This window comes from Melospiza georgiana, chromosome 3 (genome assembly GCF_028018845.1).
Source record: "Melospiza georgiana isolate bMelGeo1 chromosome 3, bMelGeo1.pri, whole genome shotgun sequence".
NCBI lineage: Eukaryota > Metazoa > Chordata > Aves > Passeriformes > Passerellidae > Melospiza > Melospiza georgiana.
Window position 1 is genome coordinate 63,158,147 of NC_080432.1, and position 25,101 is coordinate 63,183,247.

General features: G+C 40.9%; 1 protein-coding gene across 2 annotated transcripts; it reads right to left on the bottom strand.

Annotated features, from left to right (window-relative positions):
* Positions 1–220: 220 nt before the first annotated feature.
* Positions 221–22,845, bottom strand: IFNGR1 (interferon gamma receptor 1). 2 transcript variants are annotated; one of them, XM_058020807.1, is made up of 7 exons: positions 22,812–22,845; positions 15,523–15,637; positions 14,952–15,124; positions 13,398–13,543; positions 12,550–12,721; positions 11,398–11,513; positions 221–5,182 (listed from the first exon to the last, which is right to left on the bottom strand). In XM_058020807.1, the coding sequence occupies exons 2-7, from the start codon at positions 15,624–15,626 to the stop codon at positions 4,691–4,693; spliced, it is 1,203 nt and encodes a 400-aa protein (XP_057876790.1). In that variant the 5' UTR covers positions 15,627–15,637; positions 22,812–22,845; the 3' UTR covers positions 221–4,690. The 2 variants fall into 2 exon arrangements, with proteins under 2 accessions (XP_057876790.1, XP_057876789.1); XM_058020806.1 differs by lacking the exon at positions 22,812–22,845 and adding an exon at positions 22,381–22,508.
* Positions 22,846–25,101: the final 2,256 nt, after the last annotated feature.

Genomic DNA, 25,101 nt, shown 5'->3' on the forward strand with positions numbered 1-25,101 from the left:
GAAACTTCAATGCTGAGGATGATGATGGTCAGTAGGATCCAGGAACTGCTGCACGCATCCACACACACAGATGGGCCACACACATCTACCCCAAACAGTATTTTGGTTCTCAATAAAGCTCAAGCATACACCATGTAAGTAACACGAACTGAGAGAGCTTCAAAAGCACATTTAGGCTTCAGAACAAAAGCTAACAGTCATAAAGAGGCAAGGACACACATTTTTCTTCTTAGATTTTTTTTATTTACATATAAAAATGGTTCAACTGTACACTATTTACAGGACTTTCATTACAGATTTCAGCCCAATGATGGCATACATTTAGAGAATCTAGAAAGAGTATTAATAAACAAGAACTTCATAGTTAAGGGACTGAACTATAAAAAAACACACTCAAGGAATCTACACAGGTCACCTTTTCCTAAGATAAAAGGTGCTTTGTATCTGGTTTGTCATTTTGGTTGTATGTTTTTAATATGTGCTGAAACTATTAATGTGAGCCAAGTACAACATCTCTTACTTACTCAACTGCTTACATGGAACCACTTCAGAGCAACTGGCTATTCTTAATAACTTGAGAAAAACAGGTTTTCTCATACAAGTTTCTTTTTTTGCAATCTTCTATGAAGGATAAAAAAAAATAAAAGTATGTGCATCTGTTCCAGGCAACTGTCTTGTTTGCACAGATGTCAGTATATTTGACAATTTTTTTTTAACTAATTATTGACTTATGTGGAAAACCACACAAAAGCAGATTTGATGTTTCTGTGCCAGTGCACAGTACTGCCATAATACCTCATTGTCAACTGCACATCTAGTAATAAAAATTACAATGTCCACTCAAGAACAAGAACTAAAGAAGTTCTTAAACATGTTGGCAGGTATGAGGCCAAAGTTGTCTTTCACAGGGGAGTCTTACCTCATCACCCAAATCACCTTGAAGTGAGAGAAAGGGAGGAGTGCTAAGGAGCCAGGACAAGAGTAAAAATCAGCTGAAAAAGTCTGAAGTAGCAAAACTTTCTAAGCGTGTCACACTGGTTAGCTGATAGCCCTATAAAAGGCATGAATATTAAATTACTTTCAATGTATAAATGTTAGGCACTTTCATATTCTGGATCAAGGTGCAATGTATGATTATTCAGAAGCTCAAGCAAACTACTTAATCACAAGATTATTAATCAATTAAGCTAACTCAATTAGGTGAAAATGTATAGATAAATACTACCTGACAGGTTACAAATGACATGGCAATATTTGGCATTACAGAACTTGCAAAAGCAAAGCTAACCAGCTGTAGCTGAAAAGGCATTTCCATTCCCAAGAAATCCTCACATTCCAAGCTGCTGGATTGTATCCAGATTAGCACCATGACTTGCCCTACTCTTAGGCTTTCAATACCACTACTGGCAACTGCTAAAAACAGGACTGGTGGTAACAGAGCTTACTGACCCAGAAACACATCTTGTCTCACTGTGGCCTCACATTTTCAGCTAGTCAAAGCAAGTAAAAGAATCCTGTGCTTTGTGCACCCTTAAACTTCTTTATTTCACAATCAGAAAAGCTCTAAGCTGGCCTGGGCAATTTAAACATCTAAACTATCCCTGTGCCACTAGGTAAGTATGAAGCACACAGAAGACAGATTGCACAGATGGTGCCAGTTCAGTGGCTTCTATATTTACAGCTCAGAAATTTTGATTTAAAAGTACATTTAACCTTGTTTTATTTCAAGAGCAGGTCTGTTGTATATATATATGTGATATAGTACAAAGCACTCACACTGCTGTTATTGATTCTCAGCTTCTAAAATATCACCACCTTTCCAATACATGTGACTATCTGCCATGACAATTTTTTCCCCTATGTTATGGTATATTTTTGAGTCATTTCTTATTGATCATAACATTGATGTTCTTAATGATAGCCTAGCTCCTGGCTGGGTCCTTTTACTCACACATGACTCCATGTGATTTGAAAGATTCAGAAAAATGTACAGTGTAGTTGCATTGCAGGGGCAAGAGACAAGAACCTGAGATAGTGACTTGGTTTTAAGATGTGTCTATCTGCATTCCTCTTCCATTGTGTCAGCAAAGGAAAGTCTTCCAGAACAATGAAACACTTAGCTCACACAAAACTAAGATGCTAAGTCTTAGTTCTAACAGCAACAGGCTTTCCTGAGGAACTGCTAAGAATGTAAACATAGTTTAAAAAAAAATAACATGCTTCTGACAGAATCTTGGTTTTGTGGCAGATACATCAAATCCAACAACTGCCAGAGCTAATTCCTGACCTCTTTTTTTGACAAAACTGACAGAAGGAAAACAAGCTAACAAGCGCAAGGTTAAATACTCTGAGCAGTTGCAAAGAAAATACTCGGCAAACTGTCTGGTCAGAACCTTGTTCCCAAAAACAAGACTAACTTTACAGTTTCTAATGTTCTCTTTATCCCTTCAGAGCCAAGTTTAACTCAAGCACTTCTCTGACATTTATAAATTCCTGAGGTATTTACTGCAATTCATATTCATCAATAAACCTCCAAACTCAGAAAGAAATTACATCAACTCCCATCTCTGCACAAGACACAGCTGCTCATCTACTTTGTAGACAGCCTGCTAGGAGCTTCAGTGATGAATAGTATCACTACCTGGAAAGTCAGTTTAACTGAAGTTTCAAGTGCAATTAATGCTGATTTTCAAAAAGCCTTCTCGTAACACCAAAAGTGTTATTTTCTGTACCTCTGCCATGGGGGTACACACTAGTGCATCTGAGCAGTAAGTCACTAAGCACTGCCTTCTAGGAACACAACCCAGAACATGACATTGAGAAAGTTACTAAAGGGTCTCATTATGTTTGAATATAATGCAGGAACAAATCACAGCCAGCTAACAATTACTAACTGGGCTTTCCATTACATCATAATTACAAAATTCACCTGCTTGATTTGGCTTTTCCTAAAATTATCAAAACCCTGGTAACCCATCTGTTATCCTTCCTGTGAGTAGTGATGGGAAAAATAGCTATTGTCTTTAAATCTTTTGTACCATTGTGGTCAATATCTGATATAGACAAGAACAGAGGCACTCCTGAAACAGCTGTATAAACTAACTTCACCTTAAGAATACTCATGTCACTGAGAAACGTAAGGACAGAAGTACTGTGACACTGGTTTCCCTTTAAAATTGTTAAATTTATCCTGCTGTAACAGGCTAACAACTCTGATCATCTTATAGAAATGTCTTTTAAAACAAACCCACAATTTTGTGTAAATGGACCAACTTGCACCTGTGAAGTGTTCTTTTTTCCTGAACTAAACTTCATTAAAAATTGCTATAAATATTTCCTACAAATAGAAAATACCTATTGAATCTTGATTAAAGGGAAATAAATGGATTGCATGGATTTCAATATGAAAAAAAATATATAAAATTCTTATTCCTCAGTTTTCAAAACTACAACTCTATGATACAAAATTCAGGCTGTCAGATGAAAATAAAACTTATGAAGTACAACTTAATCACACTATTTTTCTGTCGTATTGAGACATATTTTTAGAGGGTGATTTTACGTAGTTCCTGAGTTATGTTATTGAAACAGGGGAAATGGCAGTGATTTTCATCCTGCTAGAAAACATGCTTGGAAGAAGTTCTATTCATTTCTATTTAGAGAACATATTGTTCTAAAAATTAGGATGGAAGTGTCCCAGAAGAAACCAGGCTTTTGAATTTTGAGGACATTTTCTAAAGAATTTGTGCAACCACTCATTAGACCTTTTTTTCTCAGTGATGATCAGTCAGCTTGCTAATACATTCTGCCAGAATGTGACATGGTTATTCACATCACTAGGTGATCCAAATGGGTGCTGCTGTACTGAAGTCAACAGCAAAGACTACAAATTCACAGAATTGTTAGAGTTGGAAGGAACCTCTGGAAATCACGCAGTCCACCCTCCTGGCAAGGGAGGGTCACCTAGAGCAGCTGACACAGGAATGAGTTCAGGTGGGTGTTGAATGTCCTCAGAAAGGGAGACTCCATCATCTCCCTGGGCAGCCCCTTCCAGTGCTTTGGCACCCACCCTCAATGCAAAGAAGTTCTTCCTCATGATGAGGTGAACTTCCTGTGTTCTTAGTTTATGGCCATTACTTCTTACTTCTTTGACATGGAATCAAATTCTTAAGATACACAGGAAGAGCTTATAGGCATAATCTTATTTAAAAGAAATAAGAGCACTTAATATAAAAATACTCTTCAAAAGAAGAAGATAAGCAAGAGGATACCTCCAGTATTAGTAAAAACTCTTAAATATTTTTTGCACGTCTATCATAATCAAGTGAAATATTTCTTAAGCATTATGTTCATTGAACTAATTTTGAACAAGATTTGAAGCAGAAGTGAATAATAGTAGAGCTGCTGTTTTATAGTTGATGGTATGTTTTCTATAGAGTATTGTTAAAAAACACAGCCCTATTCCAAATAAGAAATAATGAGTTATATGATATATAAAAGCATTTTAAAAAGTGGTTATTATGAAATTTCCCCACGCTTCTTATGCCATTTTCAGGTACTATTTTCAATTGTGCACTGATCAGAACAAGTACAACTTGTAGATGCTCACAATTTAACCCAGACTTTCCACAAGCTTTAGTAATGCTGTTCTTTCTGAGTTGTGGTTAAGCACTTCAGCACTTCATCCTGGCTACTCAGTTGGCCTGTAAGCATTCACAGGCTGCTCTTCACCAACATCTATCATCAGCATATCCAATGGAACATGAGGCTTGTCATAGCCAGAAAACTTGAAGCAGCTGCTTGGAACCACTGTTTGCTGTGTTTCTGTGGTAGCAATCTCTGACCCTGAAGACTTACTGCAAATATCCATTTGGCTACTGTTAGAAATGAAGTAACTCTCTTTTCCTTCGCAATTCTGTTCATCAGCATCACAAGACACCTCCTCTGTGCTTTCCTGCACAGGCACCTCTTCTGCTTTGGCTGGTGCCTCCGGGGAAGGGACAGAAGATTCTCCATCACAGGAACTGACAGGACTAACAGTTGGTTCTTTTGGCTCTATCACCAGCAAGGTTACTTCACCATTCACTGGCAACTCTGAGTGGGCTGATATCACAGACATATACTTCCCCTCTGATCTTGGTCCCATCAGGGCACCCGTGTTCAGGTTTCTCATCACACTGACCTAAATGGGAAAAAAAAGAAAAACCAAACAACTATGAGTTTGAAAGTTGGAAAAATATGTAAGTTGATAATAACAAATTTAACATCACTATTAAAAATTCTAAAACAAAACTGCAAAATTAAAATCTGGCACAGTCACTGGCCTATCTCCATGAGTTCAACTGTTCCAGTAACACTTGTATGCAAGATCTCAAAAATGCTTACTTTGGGCAAGCATATTTGCAAGGATCAAATCCATTTCATGTCACCCACTACCTTGTGAAGCTTCCAACATAGAGGAAAGCAGCAAAACAATACCACAATGTAATACTCTTCAGCTGGGGAAACCTTTCATACTCTGTAGCTAATGAGTGCAACTCAGTGCCTGTGATAATTTCTGGCACCTGCCCCAACCAGGAGGGAAGTGAACAACACACCCAGTAGCTGCTTCTACGCTGAAGTCTCTCAGCTTACTTCACAGAGCCACTAAGCAGTCCCTCAATGCTGCAACAAACTTTCATGTTTCACTTTGAAATCTCTCCACAAGTTGATCGTATGAATTCTTTCAATGGCCAGGCCCCAGCTTGTTTTAAACAATTACAGTAGGCCTTCAGGCTGCTTAGATTCTTTAGACTTTTTTTTAATGTCTTTTCAAGAGTGCATACAAATGAAAAACAAAGTAGGGTAAATTTTTAGCTATTTGATGGTGTTCCCTAAAGACAGCAGAACACCTAGGGAGAAAGAGTTAATCGTGTCCTTTCACAAATTTTGTAATTCACTATGTATGTGTATCACACAATATCAAGTATTACAGATCCATGAATTTCTTAATGAAAATACACAATCATTGTTTTTTTCAGATACTTTGTAAAAAATAATCTGCCTGAAAATTCCGATGGAGGCAAATTTGGAAGAAAGAGATGTGTACAGGAGAAGGGAAGACGAAGTAAAATAACATAAAGAAAAATTACAAACAGACACAAAGAACCTCCCAGTCTGTACAAGTGTAAGAACTGAGAGGGCCATCAAAACCAGATGATCCAATCTGACTCTGCTTTTCAAGAATCTTCTCTGATTAAAAGGTTGTGAGACTGTAGCTTTACATTCCTACCTTCAGAGCACGCTGACTTCAACAGAAACTGCTTTCATCTCTCACTTCAGTCTGATTACCTTACCCCTCAGCAGCCCTGATACCTGTTGATGTTACTCTGTGGCTAAGGCTGGATCAATAAAAGCATCACAATTTAGGAAAACCAACCAGCCAAACATCACCACAAGTCAAGCAAACACTCCCTGAAGAGCAGTTACTGGTCATCTAAGTTAGCCTTACAAACAGCTGTGTGAACATCACTAAAGTGAGACAATCCCCCAGGGAATTAAGGGTTGCCACTGGAAAGTAAATTCAGGTGGCTCCTGATACACTACAACTAGCTGCCACTCAACCATCAGTGTCTCTGGACCTTCATTTTCTGTTATGGAAATAGAATACTACATAAAGAATATTCAGAGTAAATTTCCATGAGAATTCATGGAAACCACTCATTCATAAGAAGCAGATACTTAAAAGTTAGTTGCAAGTAACAGATTACAATCAATATTGGGTAGATACTGAAAATGTTAAGAACACCCTAAAGGATTAATACACTTTTTGAGAATCTCTTTATACAAGTATATTGGGTATATACCCAGAATATTGGGTACTCATGCTATACAACACTGATCTTGAAGGAACCAGCATCTATAGTTTTTTGGGGTGGGAGTCAGCAAACATCTGACTCTAAAAACCACACAGCAAGTGACAAGGGAAGGTAATTCTCTGTGTAAGGTGGAATACTTGAGGAATGTGAATTACAAGAAAGTAATACAGAAACCATAGTCAAAAGCTGCATTTTCAGCTTTCCATCTCTCCCCATACCAGTGCAGGCTAAACAGAAGTTAAAAACAAAACCCAGTGAGTTCTTGTTTCTGTCCTTTTAGGATTTTCACACAGGTCTAAAAAAATCACAATCCTAAAATGTGTTAAGGGATCACCTTGCATTCCACACAGGTCCAGCATTTCACAGTGAGCACTGGCAAAACTTAGACTGGGCATAAAACACATATTCTCTGAACAAGAACATCCAAGACTTCTCAAAAAGGAAACCCATTTTTCTCTTGACAAGTTTTTGACCAAGGCAAGACAGTGCAAAGACACTCCTATTCCCATTCATAAAAGAAGGAAGCGATCAGAAGAAAAAAGTCCCATGTGCTTCCTGGTATCAAAGGTTTCCTAAAAGCCACTGAGTCATAACTACAAGACAATTTAGCAACTCATGCAGTTGTTTCTAGATTCAAAGATAAGAATCAGTTTATTACAGTAACTGAATGCTTATTACAGTAACACTCAAAAGATCTTATGCAACAAGGGTAATTATGATACAGCTGCTATTTGAAGAAAATTATTTACTATAGGTGAGTTAATATTTTTCTTTTATTCACATTACCTAGCAAACTGACAGCCAGTGATGGGTATCAGCAGCATTTCCTGGCATATGCAGGTACTCATATAACTTCCCATCTCCAATAACAGGACCTGAGCTTTCAGGGCTTTCACCGTCTCAACAGACTAGTGAGACACGCTGCTGAAAGGCAGGCTCAAGGACACAGATAAATAACACATCCCAAGGAATCCATAACAGCGAAGGTAATTACTAATTCTTTCTTAGCTTCCTTTTCTAATGATGTGCCCACCTATGAGTTCCAAGTAATTTTCAGGTGGACATTTAATGAAGGAGAGTTTGAGAACTCCATTCCAAATCTTATTAGGATGATGGCAAAAATCTTTGTGGTCTTTGCATGGTTCCACAAAACATGAATGCTATGTAACTTTATAAAGAGAATACTATGTTACTGCCCCCTATAGATGCTCACAGGGGAAAAAAAAGTTTTCACAAAAGCAATGAAGCAGCTTCTGTCTTCTAACATAACAATTATTTGTGGCAAGAGTCAGTCAATATTTACAGGAACAATTAGTTTCTCCACATCAAAAATATATGTTGTATAACCAAAGAGCAAAGCCTTGTCATTCCTGTCAGAACCAGAAAAACCACCAGCAGAAAACAGAAAAGCAGGCTTAAGTAAGACTCAACTTTCACTTTTCTCTTGAGAGTAAATGTTTTCTACTCCCAAAAATATCTGCCACCATTCAAATACAAAAGACACTGAAGAAAAAGACAAGGAAGTTAAAGCAGAGAGAGATGCCCACAGCACGTCAGAAAATTATGGTCAGGTTCCTTTAAAAGTAGGTATGCCCTTATCATAAATCTTAGAACAAAAAGCTAGTACAGGAACAGGCACAGGACAAATTGCAATGACTGAAGACAATGGGCGGAAAGAGACAGCTTTTTATGAGATAAATAAAAGGGAGTTTTAACTACAGCTGAACTGCTGAAAGATCAGATTCCTCTGATCCAGGCAGAAGACTAACATGATGTCTTGTAAAGGAATCTGTCCCACTTCACATATGCATAGCCCTGGTAGGATCCTACTGTTTATCATGATGTTTAAACATTTAAACAAACGTGTTTTCTGGTGAAGACAATCATTCATTGCCTGTATCAAATGACAGCTGCACTGTGGAAGTAGGACCAAGACACGACTGATAAGCAATTCCTGGGAGTCACAAACAGCATAGAAAATACAGTATAAAAGCTCTGGAGCTCTAACTGGCAATGGAATTTTTTTCTATTCTCTGACTATGTAAGACACGCAAAGGTAGCAGCTCAATGGTTACTCTTTTTCATTTTCCCTTCTGTTGGAAAACTCCAAATTGCTGGAAGTCACTCAAATTATGTTTTAGCATCTACTTAAAGGTGCCAGGAAGGAGATCACAGAAAATTAGCAGTCCTAAGGTAGGAAATCTTGCCCAGCCTTTTAACAGATGGAAGAACTCCCTAGATGTTTTATTTTCAGACAAGCTCAGAAATGGCACAATGATGATAACCTGTACAGAAAGAAATGCCTCGCACATATTCAAAGGTCAGTGACAGGCTCCAAGTGCCATTAAGTCTATAAAGATAATGTCATATAATTAAACTTGTCATTGATATTAATTAAATTGTTTGCTCATTACTTCAAATGATTAACCGTAAAATAATTACGCTTGTTATTAATTGCTCATTTTACATTCCCACAGTATTCACATCACCTATATTGAAACTACGTCTATGAGCTCTACAACTTATATTTGTCATTAGAGTCTTCATTGGAAATGGACAGAAATACAGAATACCCTGTTTTGGAAGGAACGAACAAGAATTGGTGGCTATTTCCTGACTCCAGCCAGGGCAACCTAAGAGTTAAACCACACATCTCAGAGCATGGGCCAAATCCTTCTTGAATAGGATTTGGGCAGTGACCACTTCCCAGGGGAGCTGTCAGTGCCTGATCACCTAGCTAACAATATTTATAAACAGTTAGAGGCTTTATTCAGCTCCTTAGCAATAAAATATGATGTAGCATATGAATCATACTGTGGTACTGGAACCTAGGAACCACAAAGTCATCTAGCCCAGTAAAATGAGAATATGGGCACACACAAGTTTCTACCAGGCGAGCTCAAGTGTGAAGTGTTAAGGAGCACACATTCTATTTGTGATATTATGCTTCCTAATCCTTTAAATCAGATATCACAGTGCTACTGGAAACCCAAAATAAGTGTGGATCCATTGAGTACAGAACTGGATCCATTGATCACAGCACTGTAATCCTGCATGAGCCACCTTTTGCTCTTGAATGGTCTTCACAGAAATTACTGTTCCATGTACATAGGACACAAAGTTACATATTCAGAGAAGAACACCCTGGTGTGAACATGACAAAAAAAGTCTCCAGTGTCTGCTTTGATATTGGGGCCTAGCTGGAGATGTCAGAGAGGTTTCTCTCATCTGAATTTTTAAAGCCTACAGTGTGAATGGCTACCTCCAAACTAGTCCCCTGGCTTCATCACAGTCAGTGCAAACAGGAATTTTAGAAAGCATTTTGTCTGACCAGAAGTGCATATAATTTCAGAACAAGATGAATCATCTTGTGCTGCAGAAGCTGGTGGACTAGATCATCGCTTTACTACAAAGGAGCCACCTCTGACTTGGCATCTCCACTTAGAGCAATCTCGCCTCCTGATATTCTATTCCAAAGAACACAAATTCCAGAGGAATCTTGGGCATTCACTGTGGAGAGGTCATTTTAAAGGGTTTTGAAACTGAACACCAGACAATGGAATCGAACATTATTGTCTACTCTCTATAAATGAGATTTCCTCCATCCATTGAGAAGATACACTTACAGTGATTTCTGTTTACTACTGCCTCAGGTGGCAGCTCTTTGAAGCTGTGGTAGTCCATTTGTGACTAACACGACACCAGGAGAACATTACAACAGTAGTTCTTAGATAGTCCACTCTGGCCTGACATGAAACCAAGGAGTGCTGCTGCTCTTTAAGTAACATCCACTCTGTTTCCTAAGGATGGCTACAGGAAGGTTTTTAAATAGAGCAGCTGTTGACTTCTCTTCCCTGTGACTGCTCAGCGTGAGAACAGACTTCCCCATGTCCTTCTTCCCTCTTCCTACAGAGCTATTACTCCCTCCCCTTACTCTGCACATTACTAAGAATATTGTAGCAATTAGCAGAATTGCCAATACTACCGTTTAATGAAGGAATCTCACAGCTCCTGCGACAGGACAAAGGGAAATGGGCACAAACTGAAGTACTCAGAATTTTTTCTGAATGTAAGAAAAACTGTGAGGGTGGTTTAACATTGGAATAGATTTCCCACAGGAGTTGTGGAGTCCCCTTCTTTGCAGGTATTCAAAAGCTATCTGGATATGCTCATGGCTAACTTGCTGTTGCACTTGAGCAAAAGGCTCTGGGTAGATGACCTCAAAAAGCGTCTTCTCAAATCAGTGATTCTGTGGCTTTGTGTCTCTGCTACTGGAGTGAACACAAACCTGCCTAGGTATGCACACATGGAGTTTTTAAGAACCAAGTTTTGAAACTAGACCAACTACTGCTACTTCAGTTAAAGAGAGACTGAAGTCTAGCCCTAAAAAACTAAGAGGCATCTGGTTGCCAAGGCTATCAGAATATTAGACTGGCATAAATTCTAAATATCTATGAGACCATGGTAAAAAAGCCAAAAAAAAACCCAATCAAAGAAACCCAAGAGACTGGCATAAAGGTACAGTAGTTACAGAACTTACCAAAGACTTAGGCAGCTGTATGTTGTTTTTCCTTAGTTTCTTGCAGCCACAATACACTGTCGGTATTACCGTCAAGATCCCAATAACAACACACAGAATGACGATATCATGTGTACCTGAGAAGGTAAAGCAAAATCTACTAAGAATTTTGGAAAAACAAGCCCCTGCTGTATTATTTAGAATAATTTCAGAAATTTTAATAGCTCAGAATGCTTAGCTGTTATGTGTGAACTTTTAAATCTACTATCTTTTTTCACTCAGAAAAACTTAATCCATAAGACTTTTATGGAGTAAATAAAAATTAGAATGACAGAAGCTTTTCAGGTTACATAAACATAATCACATTTTTATAGAAATAAATGAATTTTGCAATTAATTTTTTGTTCCTTAGAGATGACGGATGGAGATAATGAGATTTGTACACCTCCTATGTGACAGCATATTAACTGACATAACTACACAGTGTTTATGTACAATAAAAGGAAAATATTTATCTTCCAAAACACAGAATTGTTAATGACTACAGTAGGACTTCACTAGCCTGACTCTCCTTAATGCCCTCCTTCATCCAGCTGCTCCTGTATGTTCAAGAAAACTGCTTCTATCTATTTTATCTCTCTGCTGAAATTACAGGCCGTGATGAAGTACAACCAAAATGTTTGTAAGATGTTTAGAGATAAAAATTTGGGGCACTATTTGCCTTTTGTTCTCTTTAATTGAGAAAAAGACAGTAATATCTTAATTTCATGACCATAAGTTTATAGTTGCTTCCAGTTAAAAGTATATATGCATTACCCTCAGTGATGAGGCTGAGCAAAAAGCCAGCTGCTAGAACAGACAATGCCTATGAAAACCATATAGCTCAGTGAATGATCCATTTGTGAATTTTTAATTATACCAGTGTTCATGTGCAATAGAAGTAGGCTTTGTAATATCAACACAGGAAAAACACCCCCCAAAAAATTCAGGGTTAGTTGAAAATAATACATGATTTGTAAAGGGCAGAACTGTCAAAGTGCATTTGGAAAAGATTGACTAGGCTTTCCCTATTTTTTCTATTCTCCCAAAGGCACCTCAAGCATCAAATACTTGCTAGATCAGATCTGTCTTCAGATTCAGTATGTTCTTAATATAGCATTTGAATCCTCTTACTCAGTGTCTGCCTGAGAGGAACAGGAGTGCAAATTTCCTCTGATGGAGTGCCAAATATCAGAAAATCAAAATTTGCTTTTGCTGAAACACAGTAAGTGGAACTTTCAGGAAGGATTGGAATTTTGAGGCTACATTTATGCATTGTACAGTTGTCATCTTCGAACTCCTCAGTCTGAAAAAAAGAATGGAAGACATGTTATATCATTTGACTCACTAGAACAATGTTACAGCACCTTCCACTACTTCCAAAAATGTTACAACACTATTAGATGTGTTTCCCACATCAATCATATACCTTGCAAAAGCTGTGTGACCAGTACTGGCTACCTTAAGATGTTATATTTGATCAGAGCATAGTATTTTCCAGCTAAAATTTCTGCTGTTTATAGTAGAGATTCACAGTCATAAAACTTTCGCTGGATGCATATGAAAAGCTAACTGTAAGTAAACACACCTGTTGTAATCTTCCTCGCCTTCACCCTCCATGATTGCTAAATAAACTGGTATAAATACCTTGAAAGGCAATTTTCTTAAATGAAATGTCTCTTTAGACAAATGAGAGGGACACAAGTTAAGTTACTAATATTTGCATGCATGCAGACACAGCAGCATGTGATCCAGTAACACCTATCTTGTGTACAGTTAATGCAATAATCTAATTTTCGTAGTAAGCACTCATTTGGACAACTAAAATACAGACCTTTGGCTCACATATTTCACTGTAATGGGCTCAGCATTTTAGGTGTTCAACTACCTATTAGTTCCATGTGTCATAGGTGTAAATCCCTTGTACAGGCATTTAAGGTAAACAAGTGTTTTGAATTTTAACTGTTATTTCTGGAACCTACCTCATTTTTACTATTCCGAACAGTCACCAAGTAGCCAAGAGACGAATAAATGTCAATACAAGAAAGAGGGAATACAGGATGGTGAATATCAACCATGATTTCATCACCATGTCTTGAGATGTTCAGTTTTGGCGGCCCTATTTTTCCTGCAACACATTGCACCATTGCTATTAGGCCAAAACTTTTAACATAAAATACAGTATTTATTGTTAGCTTTCCAAAATTCATCAGAGATTTGAAAAGAATTACATCTTTATTTCCATGCTGTGAATATTGCATAGCTATGGTAAGAGCTCTCTGTTGCTTAGAAGTAATGGAGGCATTTGGATACATAAACTAATCAGCTTCTAAAATGGAAACAGATTGTGCATGATGAATTTCACTGTTAAGCAATTTCACTTTCCAACACACATAAGATCATAAAAATTCAGCTTACAACAGAAAAAAACTTACAGCAATTAAACATATACATGAATGAGAACCAAACACAAGATCCTGCTGACTAGATCCCATCATCAATCACCTCAGTTAAAAACAATACTGCACTGAAACAAAGGCTATATAAAAAGCTAAACCAATCTCACCATGAGCATCCAAAGTTTCCAAACTTTAGATTTCCCATGGCAATGGCCGATGTGAATTTTTTGTGTCTAATGGTCTGACTGAACACAAGTTTCTTGTTCAATGGGAAAAGGATTTTGTCTCTTTTCTCCATACATGGCTACCAGTTTTCTGGAAACTGTTACACTGAGCATTACTACCATGACTTGTGTCCTTTTGTCAAACTATAGAAACCAGACACTATTTCAAGTAACAGGACTCAAGTGCAAGTGGAATCATAGCAGAAAGCAAAGAGGGACTCCACTCCTTCAGCTCCAGCAATGCAGAAATCCAGCTCCAGTTAAAGCATAGCCCAAGTCAGATAGAACTTCATGGGCCAGCTTCTCCCTGGAAGCTGTATGTTGGGAACAAGCATGGTAAGAAGTCTCTTGGTCTTTCCTGACTCTGTTGCATTTCCTTCGCACTGCACATCCAATGCCAGGGCCTGCCACATTGGACTGTAGACACAAAATTTACTTTTACAGTACTAATGTTAAAGTCTGATTTTTTCCAAAGCAGCCTGAAGGATTTACATGACAAACTAGTTACTTAGTTATCCAGTTACAGCTTTTAGTATTTCCTAGACACCTGAAGCTATCAGTACATGGCATTCTAGTGTCAAGCAATAAATGGCTACTTCAGTGATGCCTAAAGATCCATGTTGTCTGGTGACAGTTTCCTACCCTAAATGGTGTCTGGAACATGGGAAGGATTCAGAGTGCACCATCAGCATCATCTTCTTGCCTTTAGACATTTTGAAACCTACTCAGACACTCAGTAAGAGCTAGCAAGCACCATGAAGTTCCTACTAAGCAATCATCATGCTTCCTTTCATCCTGAACTCCTGGCTTTAAGATATTCCCAAATGCAATGCAGTAACAGAGCAAAATAAATAATTACTAACTCTCTAAATTTTTGGAAAAAATTACAAGGTTTAGTTTAGATACAACTTACCATGCTTTTGCAAAATAAACTCGTTTGTCTCAACATATTCAGACTGTTCTGACCCAACAACAGCTTTAACTTTAAGCCAATGAGATGAATAAGGTTCACATATTTCCTCTGAGACATCACAAAAATGAGCTGAAGTGTTCACACAGGTTGAGACCTCCTTATATTCACCTAAACTGTAAAACAGATCAAGTAATAATTAATACAATTTCAACAATTCTGTAAAAATACACTGCCTGTAACAAAAAACTGTGAGGGTGGCCAGGACCTGTGAGGGCACAAATTGCCCAGGGAGGTTGTGGAGTCTCCTCCCCTAGGGATATTCAAAAGCCAACTGGACATAATCATGGATGACCTGCTCAAGCAAGGGCTTTGGGCCAGATGACCTCCAGAGATGCCTGCCAACCTCAACCATTCTATAACTTGACAAATTTTGCCTTAATTTACACTTGAGCAACCTTCACCCTACATGACTTTACCACATAGAAACAAGAGAATTTACCACGGACTGACTACTTTTATGTGCTTCTAGAGAATATCAGGTATAGGAAATAATGAAATAGTAAGAACTTACTTGTAAGGCTTGATTTCCACAATAAAATGAGGAGTTTCAGAAATAGGTGGGTACTGCCAATGCAAAACGGTTTTGAAATTTTCAGATGTTACTACAACCCCCATTGGTGAAGGCACTAGAATGAAGAGAACAATTGCACTTTGATAAACAGACCTTTCAAACACAAGAATGTACTTCTAAATTATTTGGAAAAAGCAACATGCTAGACATAAATCTCATAAATACTTCCCCCAAACGAGCTCATCTGTCAGCAGTAAAAACACCTATGAGCCCTGTAAGCTAATTTATTACTCACCTCTCCTGCGGAGACAGCTTTTGTCCTCCTTGCAACATCAGAAAACACATGCCCACTGAAAGCAAGTCCCTCAGACAGCCTGTATCAGGTCCATAAGCAGTGATGATTATACCCCTGTGTTGGTCTTTTACAGATATAACAGCAAGACAGGTTCTAAGACTTTATTCAAGTTAGAGATTAGCCCAGTTCCTGCAGATTTCTCTTGCTGTTCAGAAATTGAATTGGAATGGATGGGCTGGGAGATGGTACCAGAGCTGGAGTACCAAGGCCAAAATACAACAGGTCTCCTAGGGTAAGCCTGGATTCCCTACGACTTTCTAACAGTGATAGCTCTATCACTCCAGCAGTCTTTCCAGTAAGCTGTGATGCCCAAAATAAACGACAAACATTTGTAAGCAATTTGAACACTGGAGCTATAAAGTAGTTCCATTTGAAGGAATGCATCTGAAGCATACTTAGCAAACAACATCAGAGGTAATGTAGTAAAGCAATCCAAAAATAAAAAGCAACACTGACAGTTTCCCATATGCAGCAAGTATCTGTTTCAAGCAGCAACCTCAAGAGGGCCATCAAGGGAGCAGCTGCAGGGGAAGGAATATTACAGGATCCTGTAAATGTTGAAGGCTGCCACATGACACTCAGGAAGAGAAGAGAAATTAAGGTCACCCAACTGAATTTAACTGTTTCAACTCAGCTTCTCAGTGTCTGGTTTGGCACCCCTCGTATTCTCAATGTGGCTTTTACAAAATGCTGAGGGAACTCATATTAGACCTGCTCTTGTTCACAAAGCAAGTACTACAACTTCACTCTGTGATATATATTTAGGGAAAGTAAACAATTTTCACATCCTGAGAACAAGACCACAAATATAACATATTACTGAAAGCGATACGTAGAAGCTGAGATATGCTATTGACAACCACAAAGGTTTGATTTAATATAGGTCATTCTGCAAGCAATACTGTGGTTTGTTTTAATAAGAGTGGTATTTCAGCTATTGGAAGAAGAGGAACATAATCATCAAATTCACAACCACAAGAAAAAAAAAGGTGACAAGTTGACAGAAGAGGTGTCAAGCACACAGACAGGCGAAAGCACATAAACGTTACTTCAAATATGCACTTTTAAGCCAGTGTAGCTAGCCTTACAAAATTTTAACTTTTGTGCACTATTACACAAAATAAACTGCTTAACATAAGGGGTTTATCCCAGAGCACTGAAGGATGTAGCAAATGTTACACAGTAGGACCCCTCCATGATCTGCCTAAGGCTTGGGGAGGTCCCTGGTGACTAGTAGCTAGCAATGCACTGCCTAAAGCAAAACTTAATTCAATGAACTGGACCTTTCCAAGATGTAAAAATGAGACAGCCTTCAAAGCCTGATGCTTGCATCTTGTGCAAGACTGAAATTCCTTCCCTCATTCTGGCATTACTGTACACACAGAGGGATTTGTCACCACTGCTTACACAAGCAGTGCAATAATGCTTACACAAGCACTGCAATAACGCACTTCACTGCTTACACAGCTGAAGTGCAATAATGCACGTAACAAAACAGGGCCTGATGAAACCACAACAGAGTTTATGGTACAGCTATCTGAGACAACAGCAGTCCTAACAGCCATAATAGTTCATTCAAGTCATATGTGACTTTTAAACATCATTTATGCACTGAAATACAGACTGAAAGCACAAACTGAAAGCTTGAAAAGACAAACTGTGGAAAAAATAACAAGTAAAAGTGTATTTTCAAAGTTTGCTCCTTTTGTTTGTTTCTAACGGAAATCCAAAAATCTTTATATTCCCAAAGTGACACATCATAGGCTTATAAGCCACTTTAACAGGCCAAGAAGGACAACAGTTTGAACTTTGCCACAGTCATGGTTAATCATCATTTAAAGACCTACAACTGCAATAGTACCCAGTCAGTCCCTTCTGGGCCCCTGACTGGGAGAAGCGTGCCTTCCCAGTGCCACCCCTGTACTCTACCTACAGTGGAGTGTCAGCTCACAGATTCACAGAATATTCTGAGTTGGAAGGGACCCACAAGGACCACTGAATCCAAGTCTTATGTAAGTGGCCCATAGGGGGACCTGAGCTCACATATCCACTTAAACTGCAGCCAGAAAGGGTAGGAGCTCTGATGACTTTCACAAATGCAAAAAAGTCACTCTCCATAGCTTTTGCCACCCATGAAAATGAAGAAAATGGAAAAAAGATCAGATACACTTGCATTACCTTTGAATGCTTCTGCAGTACTCTGCAGCCATATGCATTATTAAAAAAACCAAACAGAAAAAAAGGTGGCAAAAAGGCAACCAATACTCTGAAAGATGGATTCAGAAGGCAGCAAGTCAATGCTAAGGATGAAAATAATACATAAGAAGAATTTCATCTGTTTCTGAAAGCTGCATTTCCTTGTTTTTCTTTTTTTTTTTTTTTTTTGTGCTCAACTTGGGATTCAAAGGGTTTGAGATAAAAGACTTGACTGGGATGTAGTAGACTGAATGAATTTGCAACTGTTAAGTGCTGTTTAGCTCCTGTGGGTTGCCCTAAGGCTCGCCTTCCTGACTGTATATTCCTTTCCTGACGGTATATTCGAGCCCAGTGCTCCTTGCTCACTGCTTGCAGCACCACTTAGCACCTCCCGGTAGTGCGTCTGGGAACATTCCAGTAACAGCCACGGTGATACACAGGGGCTGGCAAGAGGCCAGGGTATTGCTGCTTTCTTTGTTTTATCACACCAGTAGATAAAGTGGGGGGAAGAAGAAGGAAGCATGGGACATTTGGAGAGATGGTGTTTGTCTTCCCAAGTAACCCTTACGCGTGATGGGGCCCTGCTCTCCTGGAGACAGCTGAGCACCTGCCTATGGGAAGCTGTGGAAGAATTCCTTGCTTTGCTTATGTGCACAGCTTTTGCTTTCCCTATTAAACTGTCTTTATATCAATCCATGAGTTCTCCAGCTTTTACCCTTCTGATTCTCTCCCCAGTCCTGCTGGTAATAGAGCCAACAAGCAGCTACCTAGGGTTTGGTTAAACCTTGACAAAACGGTCCTAATTATTTATATCCTCACTTCAATCTGTTCTAAATAAAAAAAAATGGCCTGCACTAAAAGCAGAGTCCAGCCATCTCCATGTGGGGGCTAGAGGAGAGTTAGGAGCACTGCCCAGCACTACAGCACCAAAACTGAGCAGGAAGAGGTCAGTGCTCACCACAGGCTGCAGGAGCACCAAGCACTTGGGGAGGAACGGGAAATGTCTGTCAGAGCAGTGGCTCTGCCATCTGCCACGCTGCCCTTCAAGGCAGCACACCTGGGTTAGCACGGCCCCTCTCTGTGCCCTCTGCCAGGCCAGGCACTGAACAGGTCCTGCTCCTGTCAAGACTGCTGGAGGGAACCTGCCTGTTGGCTGTGCTTGGTTGGGAGCCTGGCAGACTGGCAAGCACCCAGGAGCAAGGTAATGAAGAAATTTTGTACCTGCTAGCTGACTCTGGCTTTCTTTTAAGAGGCAGCAGCCACGAGGTGTATGTGAAAATGCTTGCCTGTGCTTGCCTTGGCCAACTTTCCTTTATTCCTCCAAAAGAAACCCAGGACATGCATTTCTCTTGTAATGACACTGGAAGGTACTTCCTTAAAAAATTTACTGAAAACAAGCTGAAATTAATGTTTGTAAAACAATTTATGCAGAAGGTTCTACCAGAAGTTCTCGAAAGACCTCAAAGCCACAAAGGAATTGGTTTACAAATTAAATGAGTACCATGATGCGTAAAATTCAAAGCTAATGATTTTTTTGAATATTTACTAGAATGAACTTAAGTATTGGGGATAAACATTATACATAGTAGACAGAGCATTTTGACAGCTTCTATTTACAACAGAATTTTATTTTCTAAGGGCTCAGAGGTTTGACACTGTTCTATGGAGTTTTTAAAATAATTGTTTATGATAAAAATCTCCACAAGGTTGTAAGCTGTACTAAGAGGAGAGGCAGATTGAGATCATCATCTTGAGAAAAACCACAGCAAGTTGCACAAGATGGACACTTAAAAAACCAGATGTAATAATACAAGCTAAATATTGTTTTATCTATTTTACGAGTGTCCATCCCTTTTGCTATAGTTGTAAAGTGTTATAATAGATGATATCTAAATACAGCACTTTCTACCATCTAATTTGCTTTTGTTTACAGCTTGACAGTAAATTGCTATGAATGTCAGTAATCTGAATCATAAAAAACAACAAGGCCACCATGATTATCACACACAACAGGAAGTCAGCTGCCTGAATGAACCACACACATTCTTGGAAATGTGGCTTACAATGTGCAGGAAGCACCTGAACTGCTGCCATAGCCTCTAAATCTTCTTCACTTTGACCACGGACCTTGTCTTCCAGGATACTAAAATGCAGACTGAGAGTACCCATCAACAAGTGCCCAGCTCCAGCGTGGAGTCAGAGGCCTATCAACGCAGGCACACTGGGCACCCAGCTGCAGGAAATGCAGGTGTTCCAACTGCTGCTGGGTTAGCTGGCTTTGTTCCTTTTCTGAGGAAAACAGTGTCCTACCACGGAAAGTGAAGATGACATTTCCTCATTACACACTCAGCCTTAATATATGTATTACACTACTGGCACTTTGAAAGCCCCGTAAGATTTAAGGGGAAATAATAATCATACAACTGTTGCCATGGAAATTCTGGGCTCCTCAGTACAAGAGACATGGAGCTCGTGGAGCAGGTCCAGCAGAGAACTACAAAACTGATCAAGGAATTGGGGCACCTCCATTATGAGGAAAGGCTGAGGGAGCTGGGCCTGTTTCATTAAGAGATGAACAAGAGGGGACTTCATCAATACCCACAAGTATCTGAAGCAGGAGTGAAAGGAGAGAGCGTTGTCTCACTGGTGCCAAGCAACAGAACAAGAGGCAACGGGCAGAAACTAATGCACAGAAAGCTCCACCTGAATATGAAGAAGAACTTCCTTACTATGTGAGTGACCAAGCACTGGAATAGATTGCCCAGAAAGGCTGTGGAGTCTCCCTCACTGGAAATACTCAAGAGGGAGATGCTATCCTGGATGCTATCCTATGCCATGTGCCCTAGGACGACCATAATGGAGCAGGAAAAGGCTGGACCACATGACCCACTGTGCTCACTTCCAACCTGACCCATTCTGCCATCCTATATGTGACAGCATCATAAACATGGTTCAGACTTCCCTTTCCACCTTAATTCTTCCCCTGTAGTTCAGCACATCTGCTTGCATCAATATTATAACAAAGTAAATTATGAGTCATTACAAATAAAACCATGCTACATCATAGCACTACTCTGTGTGTTTACAGAGATAACTGTTGTGCTGGACTAGGCTGGATTATTGCAGGTTTGTTCGACAAGTGATTTACTGCTTTTTACCCTAAAAATTCTTAATACAATGTAGAAGTGGCATATTTTATTAGCAATTAAAGCATGCCCTTAAAAAGAGACTAAGTCAGAGTAAACAAGACAGTATCTAACATATCGAGCTATCTTACTGATCCAATGGGGGAAAAAGATAGTATACCTGCAAAGTTCACCAGTCATAATCAGACACCAAGTCAAATGAACTGGATATTCAAAATGCAAACTATTAAGGGACAATAATGAAGGCAGATTATTATTTTTAGCACCAGTCCATATCAGACAAAGGTAAGCAGACTTCAGACTTCCAAAGCATGGTGTGGCCCATGCTCAGGGGCAACCACGTTCAGTCACTTCACCTGGGCATGGATCTGAACTCCAAGAAATCTCCATTTGCAGAATCCAAGGAGCCTGTGCACACAGCCAGATTTCAGCAGTCTCAATAAAAACTAAATGCATGTTCCCTTTTGACTATTAGACAGCAATCTCTGTTTTTAATGAACTTTTACCGTTTAAAATGAAACTAGTAAGCCTATTTTTTTCGCAATTTACTTGCCGGGCAAACAGAGAGCACGCTGCTCTCCTCTGGCAAGCCATCCCTCCCCAGGAGTGCTTGGCCAAAATGTGCGTGTCGCAGGCCGCGATCCCGATACTCCCCAGTCCTGTGCTCCCCATTTCCGACCCGAATTTCCCAGTTTCTCTACTCTTTTGTACACGTGAAGCCATGAAGTACAGCGGAGCAGGCCGGTCCGACGCACACGCCGCTCCAGCTGTGCGAGCCAAAATGCGCCAACAGCCGAGACAAGGCTGATGTCGCCAGCGCGCCGCCAGACGGCCTCCGGGGCCAGCCTGAGCCGCGCACCCACCGAGCTCGGCCGGGCCCCTCGGCGGGAGCACGGCACAGCCCCGGGCAGCGGGGCCTCCTCCCGCCGCCGCCCGCCCGCCCGCACCGCCCCGACGGCTCCCTGCGCCCGCAGCGGCCGGGGCAGCGACGCGGGGCCCGCGGCTCCACCGGCGGCGCTCCGTCACGGCGGGTGCCGGGGCACGGCCGGGGCCGGTGCCGGTGCCGCCGCCCCGCAGGTGACACGTGCTGCCCATCAGCCGGTCGGCCTGCCCGGGCCGCCCCATCCCCCCCGTCCCGTCCCGTCCCGCCCCGCCCGTTACCTGCGGGCGGCTGCTCCCCTTGGGAAGCCGCGCTCCGGCGGGGCGCCAGCAGCGCCGCCACAGCCAGGAGGGACAGCGGCACCCGCATGGCGCCCGGCGGGGACCGAGCGGAGGCCGCCGCCCCGCACACAGAGCCCCGCGGCGCTCCCACGCCTGCTCCCGCCCCGCTCCGCTGCGGCGCCTGCGCCGGGCTGGAAGGGGCGGGATGCCCGGCAGTGATAGTGCGGGGGCGGGCGGCGGCCTGCAGGTCACAGCCGGGCAGCGCCCGGGGGGCGCCGGGGGAAGGGGAGGAGGCGACCCGGGGGAGCCACGGAAGCGTGCGTTGGCGGCTGCGGCGGCCCCGGGCCCGGCAGTGAGGAAGGTGTTGTGCTCCGATATGCCTTTGCTGGGTTTGTCAATGCTCTGTTTAAAGTGCTGCTGCTGGGCCATACCTGCCAGCCCCAGCCGCCTGGAAAGCACCGTGCAGCTCGACATGTTGCGACTTGTGCTCGCTCCCCATTTCTTAAAAAACACGAGGTGTTCACTCTGCAGTGTTCCAGAAAAAGCACACTGAGCTCATACACGTAGAGGAATCCTAACTTACACTGGCAGGCTTTATTCTTTCTTGGAAATAACCTAAATGTATGTGCAAAAAATTGAAGTTTGCTGAGCGAGATGGAGACTGCAGTTTTTGCCATCTTGGTGTTTCTGTGTATCCCATCCAGTGTCCCAATGCCAGGTGATAGTGTGCCTTAACCTTTCAAAGTGAAGGCCACCCTGGGCCAGATGAGTAGAAGGACACAGAAGAACCCTCCTCTGCTACATGCCTCTGCAGCTGTGATGAGGATGTAGCAGCTATATAAGCTCTTGTCAGTGATTTTGCAAATTGTGCTTTTTTCAGACCTTAAATGGAGGCACCTTGGTGGATGCTTGGCATCCACACGTTTTCTCAGGTTTTCAAGGAGACAGGAAGAAGGAAACAGAGCTACTTGTCAGAGCCATTATGCTTCCCCTTTCCTGTACCTCTCTTTGAAACAGTTCAGCTGCTCTCTCATCTTTATTTCCTGTCCCAAGCATTAGTTCACTCCCTAGGGAAAGGTGTGGAGAAATTGATTTTCTTGCCATGTAATATCCACACTGGAAAAACTCAGAAGACAGCACAATTTGCTTTGTGGGAGGGAATGAGTAGCAAGGAGAGAGGAGGTCACAAGCTAGCAGTGGAGGCTGAGGAAAGCGCCTCACTGTTACAGCCTCAGAAATCAGGTGTTCCCAGAGATGATGAAGTGGTGCTGTGGAGTGTAGGATCAGTGTGGGGTACAGAGCTCATATCTCCTCCCAGCTGTGCTAAGGTTAAAGAAAATGGATTGTGAAACTACACTGACTGTGTAGCAAACAATTCTCATTGACTGACCTTTGTGCTTAATGCGACAGCAAGCTTTTTACAACCAGCAAGCACTGAACTGCCTTTACTCAAGTACTGAGCACTCACTGGCACATGGATTTCAACTGCCTGAATTAGGTCATGCTTGCATGGTATTTTCTGGCACAAAATGACAGGATGAGAAGAAAACGGCCTCACATTGTGGCACAGGAAGTTTGGATTAGATATTAGGAAAGAATTCTACATCATTGCAGTTGCCAAACATTAGAACACTTCCCAGGGAAGTGGTTGAGTCACTATCCCTGGATAAAAGAAGCGCATATGTCACATTTAGAGACAGGGTTTAGTGATGGACTTAGCAATGTTTCAATAACAGTTGGATTTGGTGATGGTAACAGTTTTTTCCAACCTACATGATTTTGTGATTGAAATTATATTTTACACAAAACTAAGTAAGAACAAGGCATCACCAGCCCTGGATAGAGTTCAGGTGTTCTGACACTTGTATCAAAGGCTGACAGTGTACCTAAGGCGGCTGTCACATAAACAGAGCTTGATAAGGTTGTGGGTGTTTTATGAAAATACTTCAGAGACTGGATAAAACATGAAAAGGGAAATCAATGAGTAAAAATTAAGCCAGCTGTGTATGGAGAAAGTAAATATGATTCCACTTATGAGAGCTGCTCCTGGTGTACCCACTGCCTGTGCCCCCAGAACCATGTACACAGCTCCTGGCAGTGGGTGTTCTTAACTGTGCAGTCAGTGTAGTCTATCACCACCAAAACATTGCCAACTTGCTCAAATTTATCCTTGTCTTGAACTGTTACACACTGGGGAAAAAAAGAAAATTGGCTAATATGTAAACTATCTTGTAACTTCCTCCTTTGCTCTTCACACTCTCAGCCCAAGTGTTTGTCATGTGCCTCTCTGCCAGTAAAGGTCCTGACAAGATAAACAAGTTCACACATCGTGGGACAGATTTTCACAGCCTTTTTGCATGCTTGTTTGTTTGCTTATTTGTTTTCTTAGCTATCCCTTAGTTGTGTCACAGGGTTACTGTGCCTTCACTTGCACGTGCAGTAGCCCTCCATGAAGTTTTGCCGTCCTTGAAGAAGTAGGTACAGGATTTTCGCCTCACTTAGACTGAAATGCCTGCTGCTTTGATTCAATATCAAAGTCATAGCACCGCATTTTCTTTAAATGCTATCATAAAGAGAAATCACAGACACAGAGAACTTCCCGTAGTAATTAAAAGCACTAGCTGTGCTCGCCCTCCAAAGGTAAAAGCAATTAAACACATACACAGCCCCAAAAGAAATAAAATTTAAAAGTGCTCATCTGTGATCATTTCCCTTCTAATC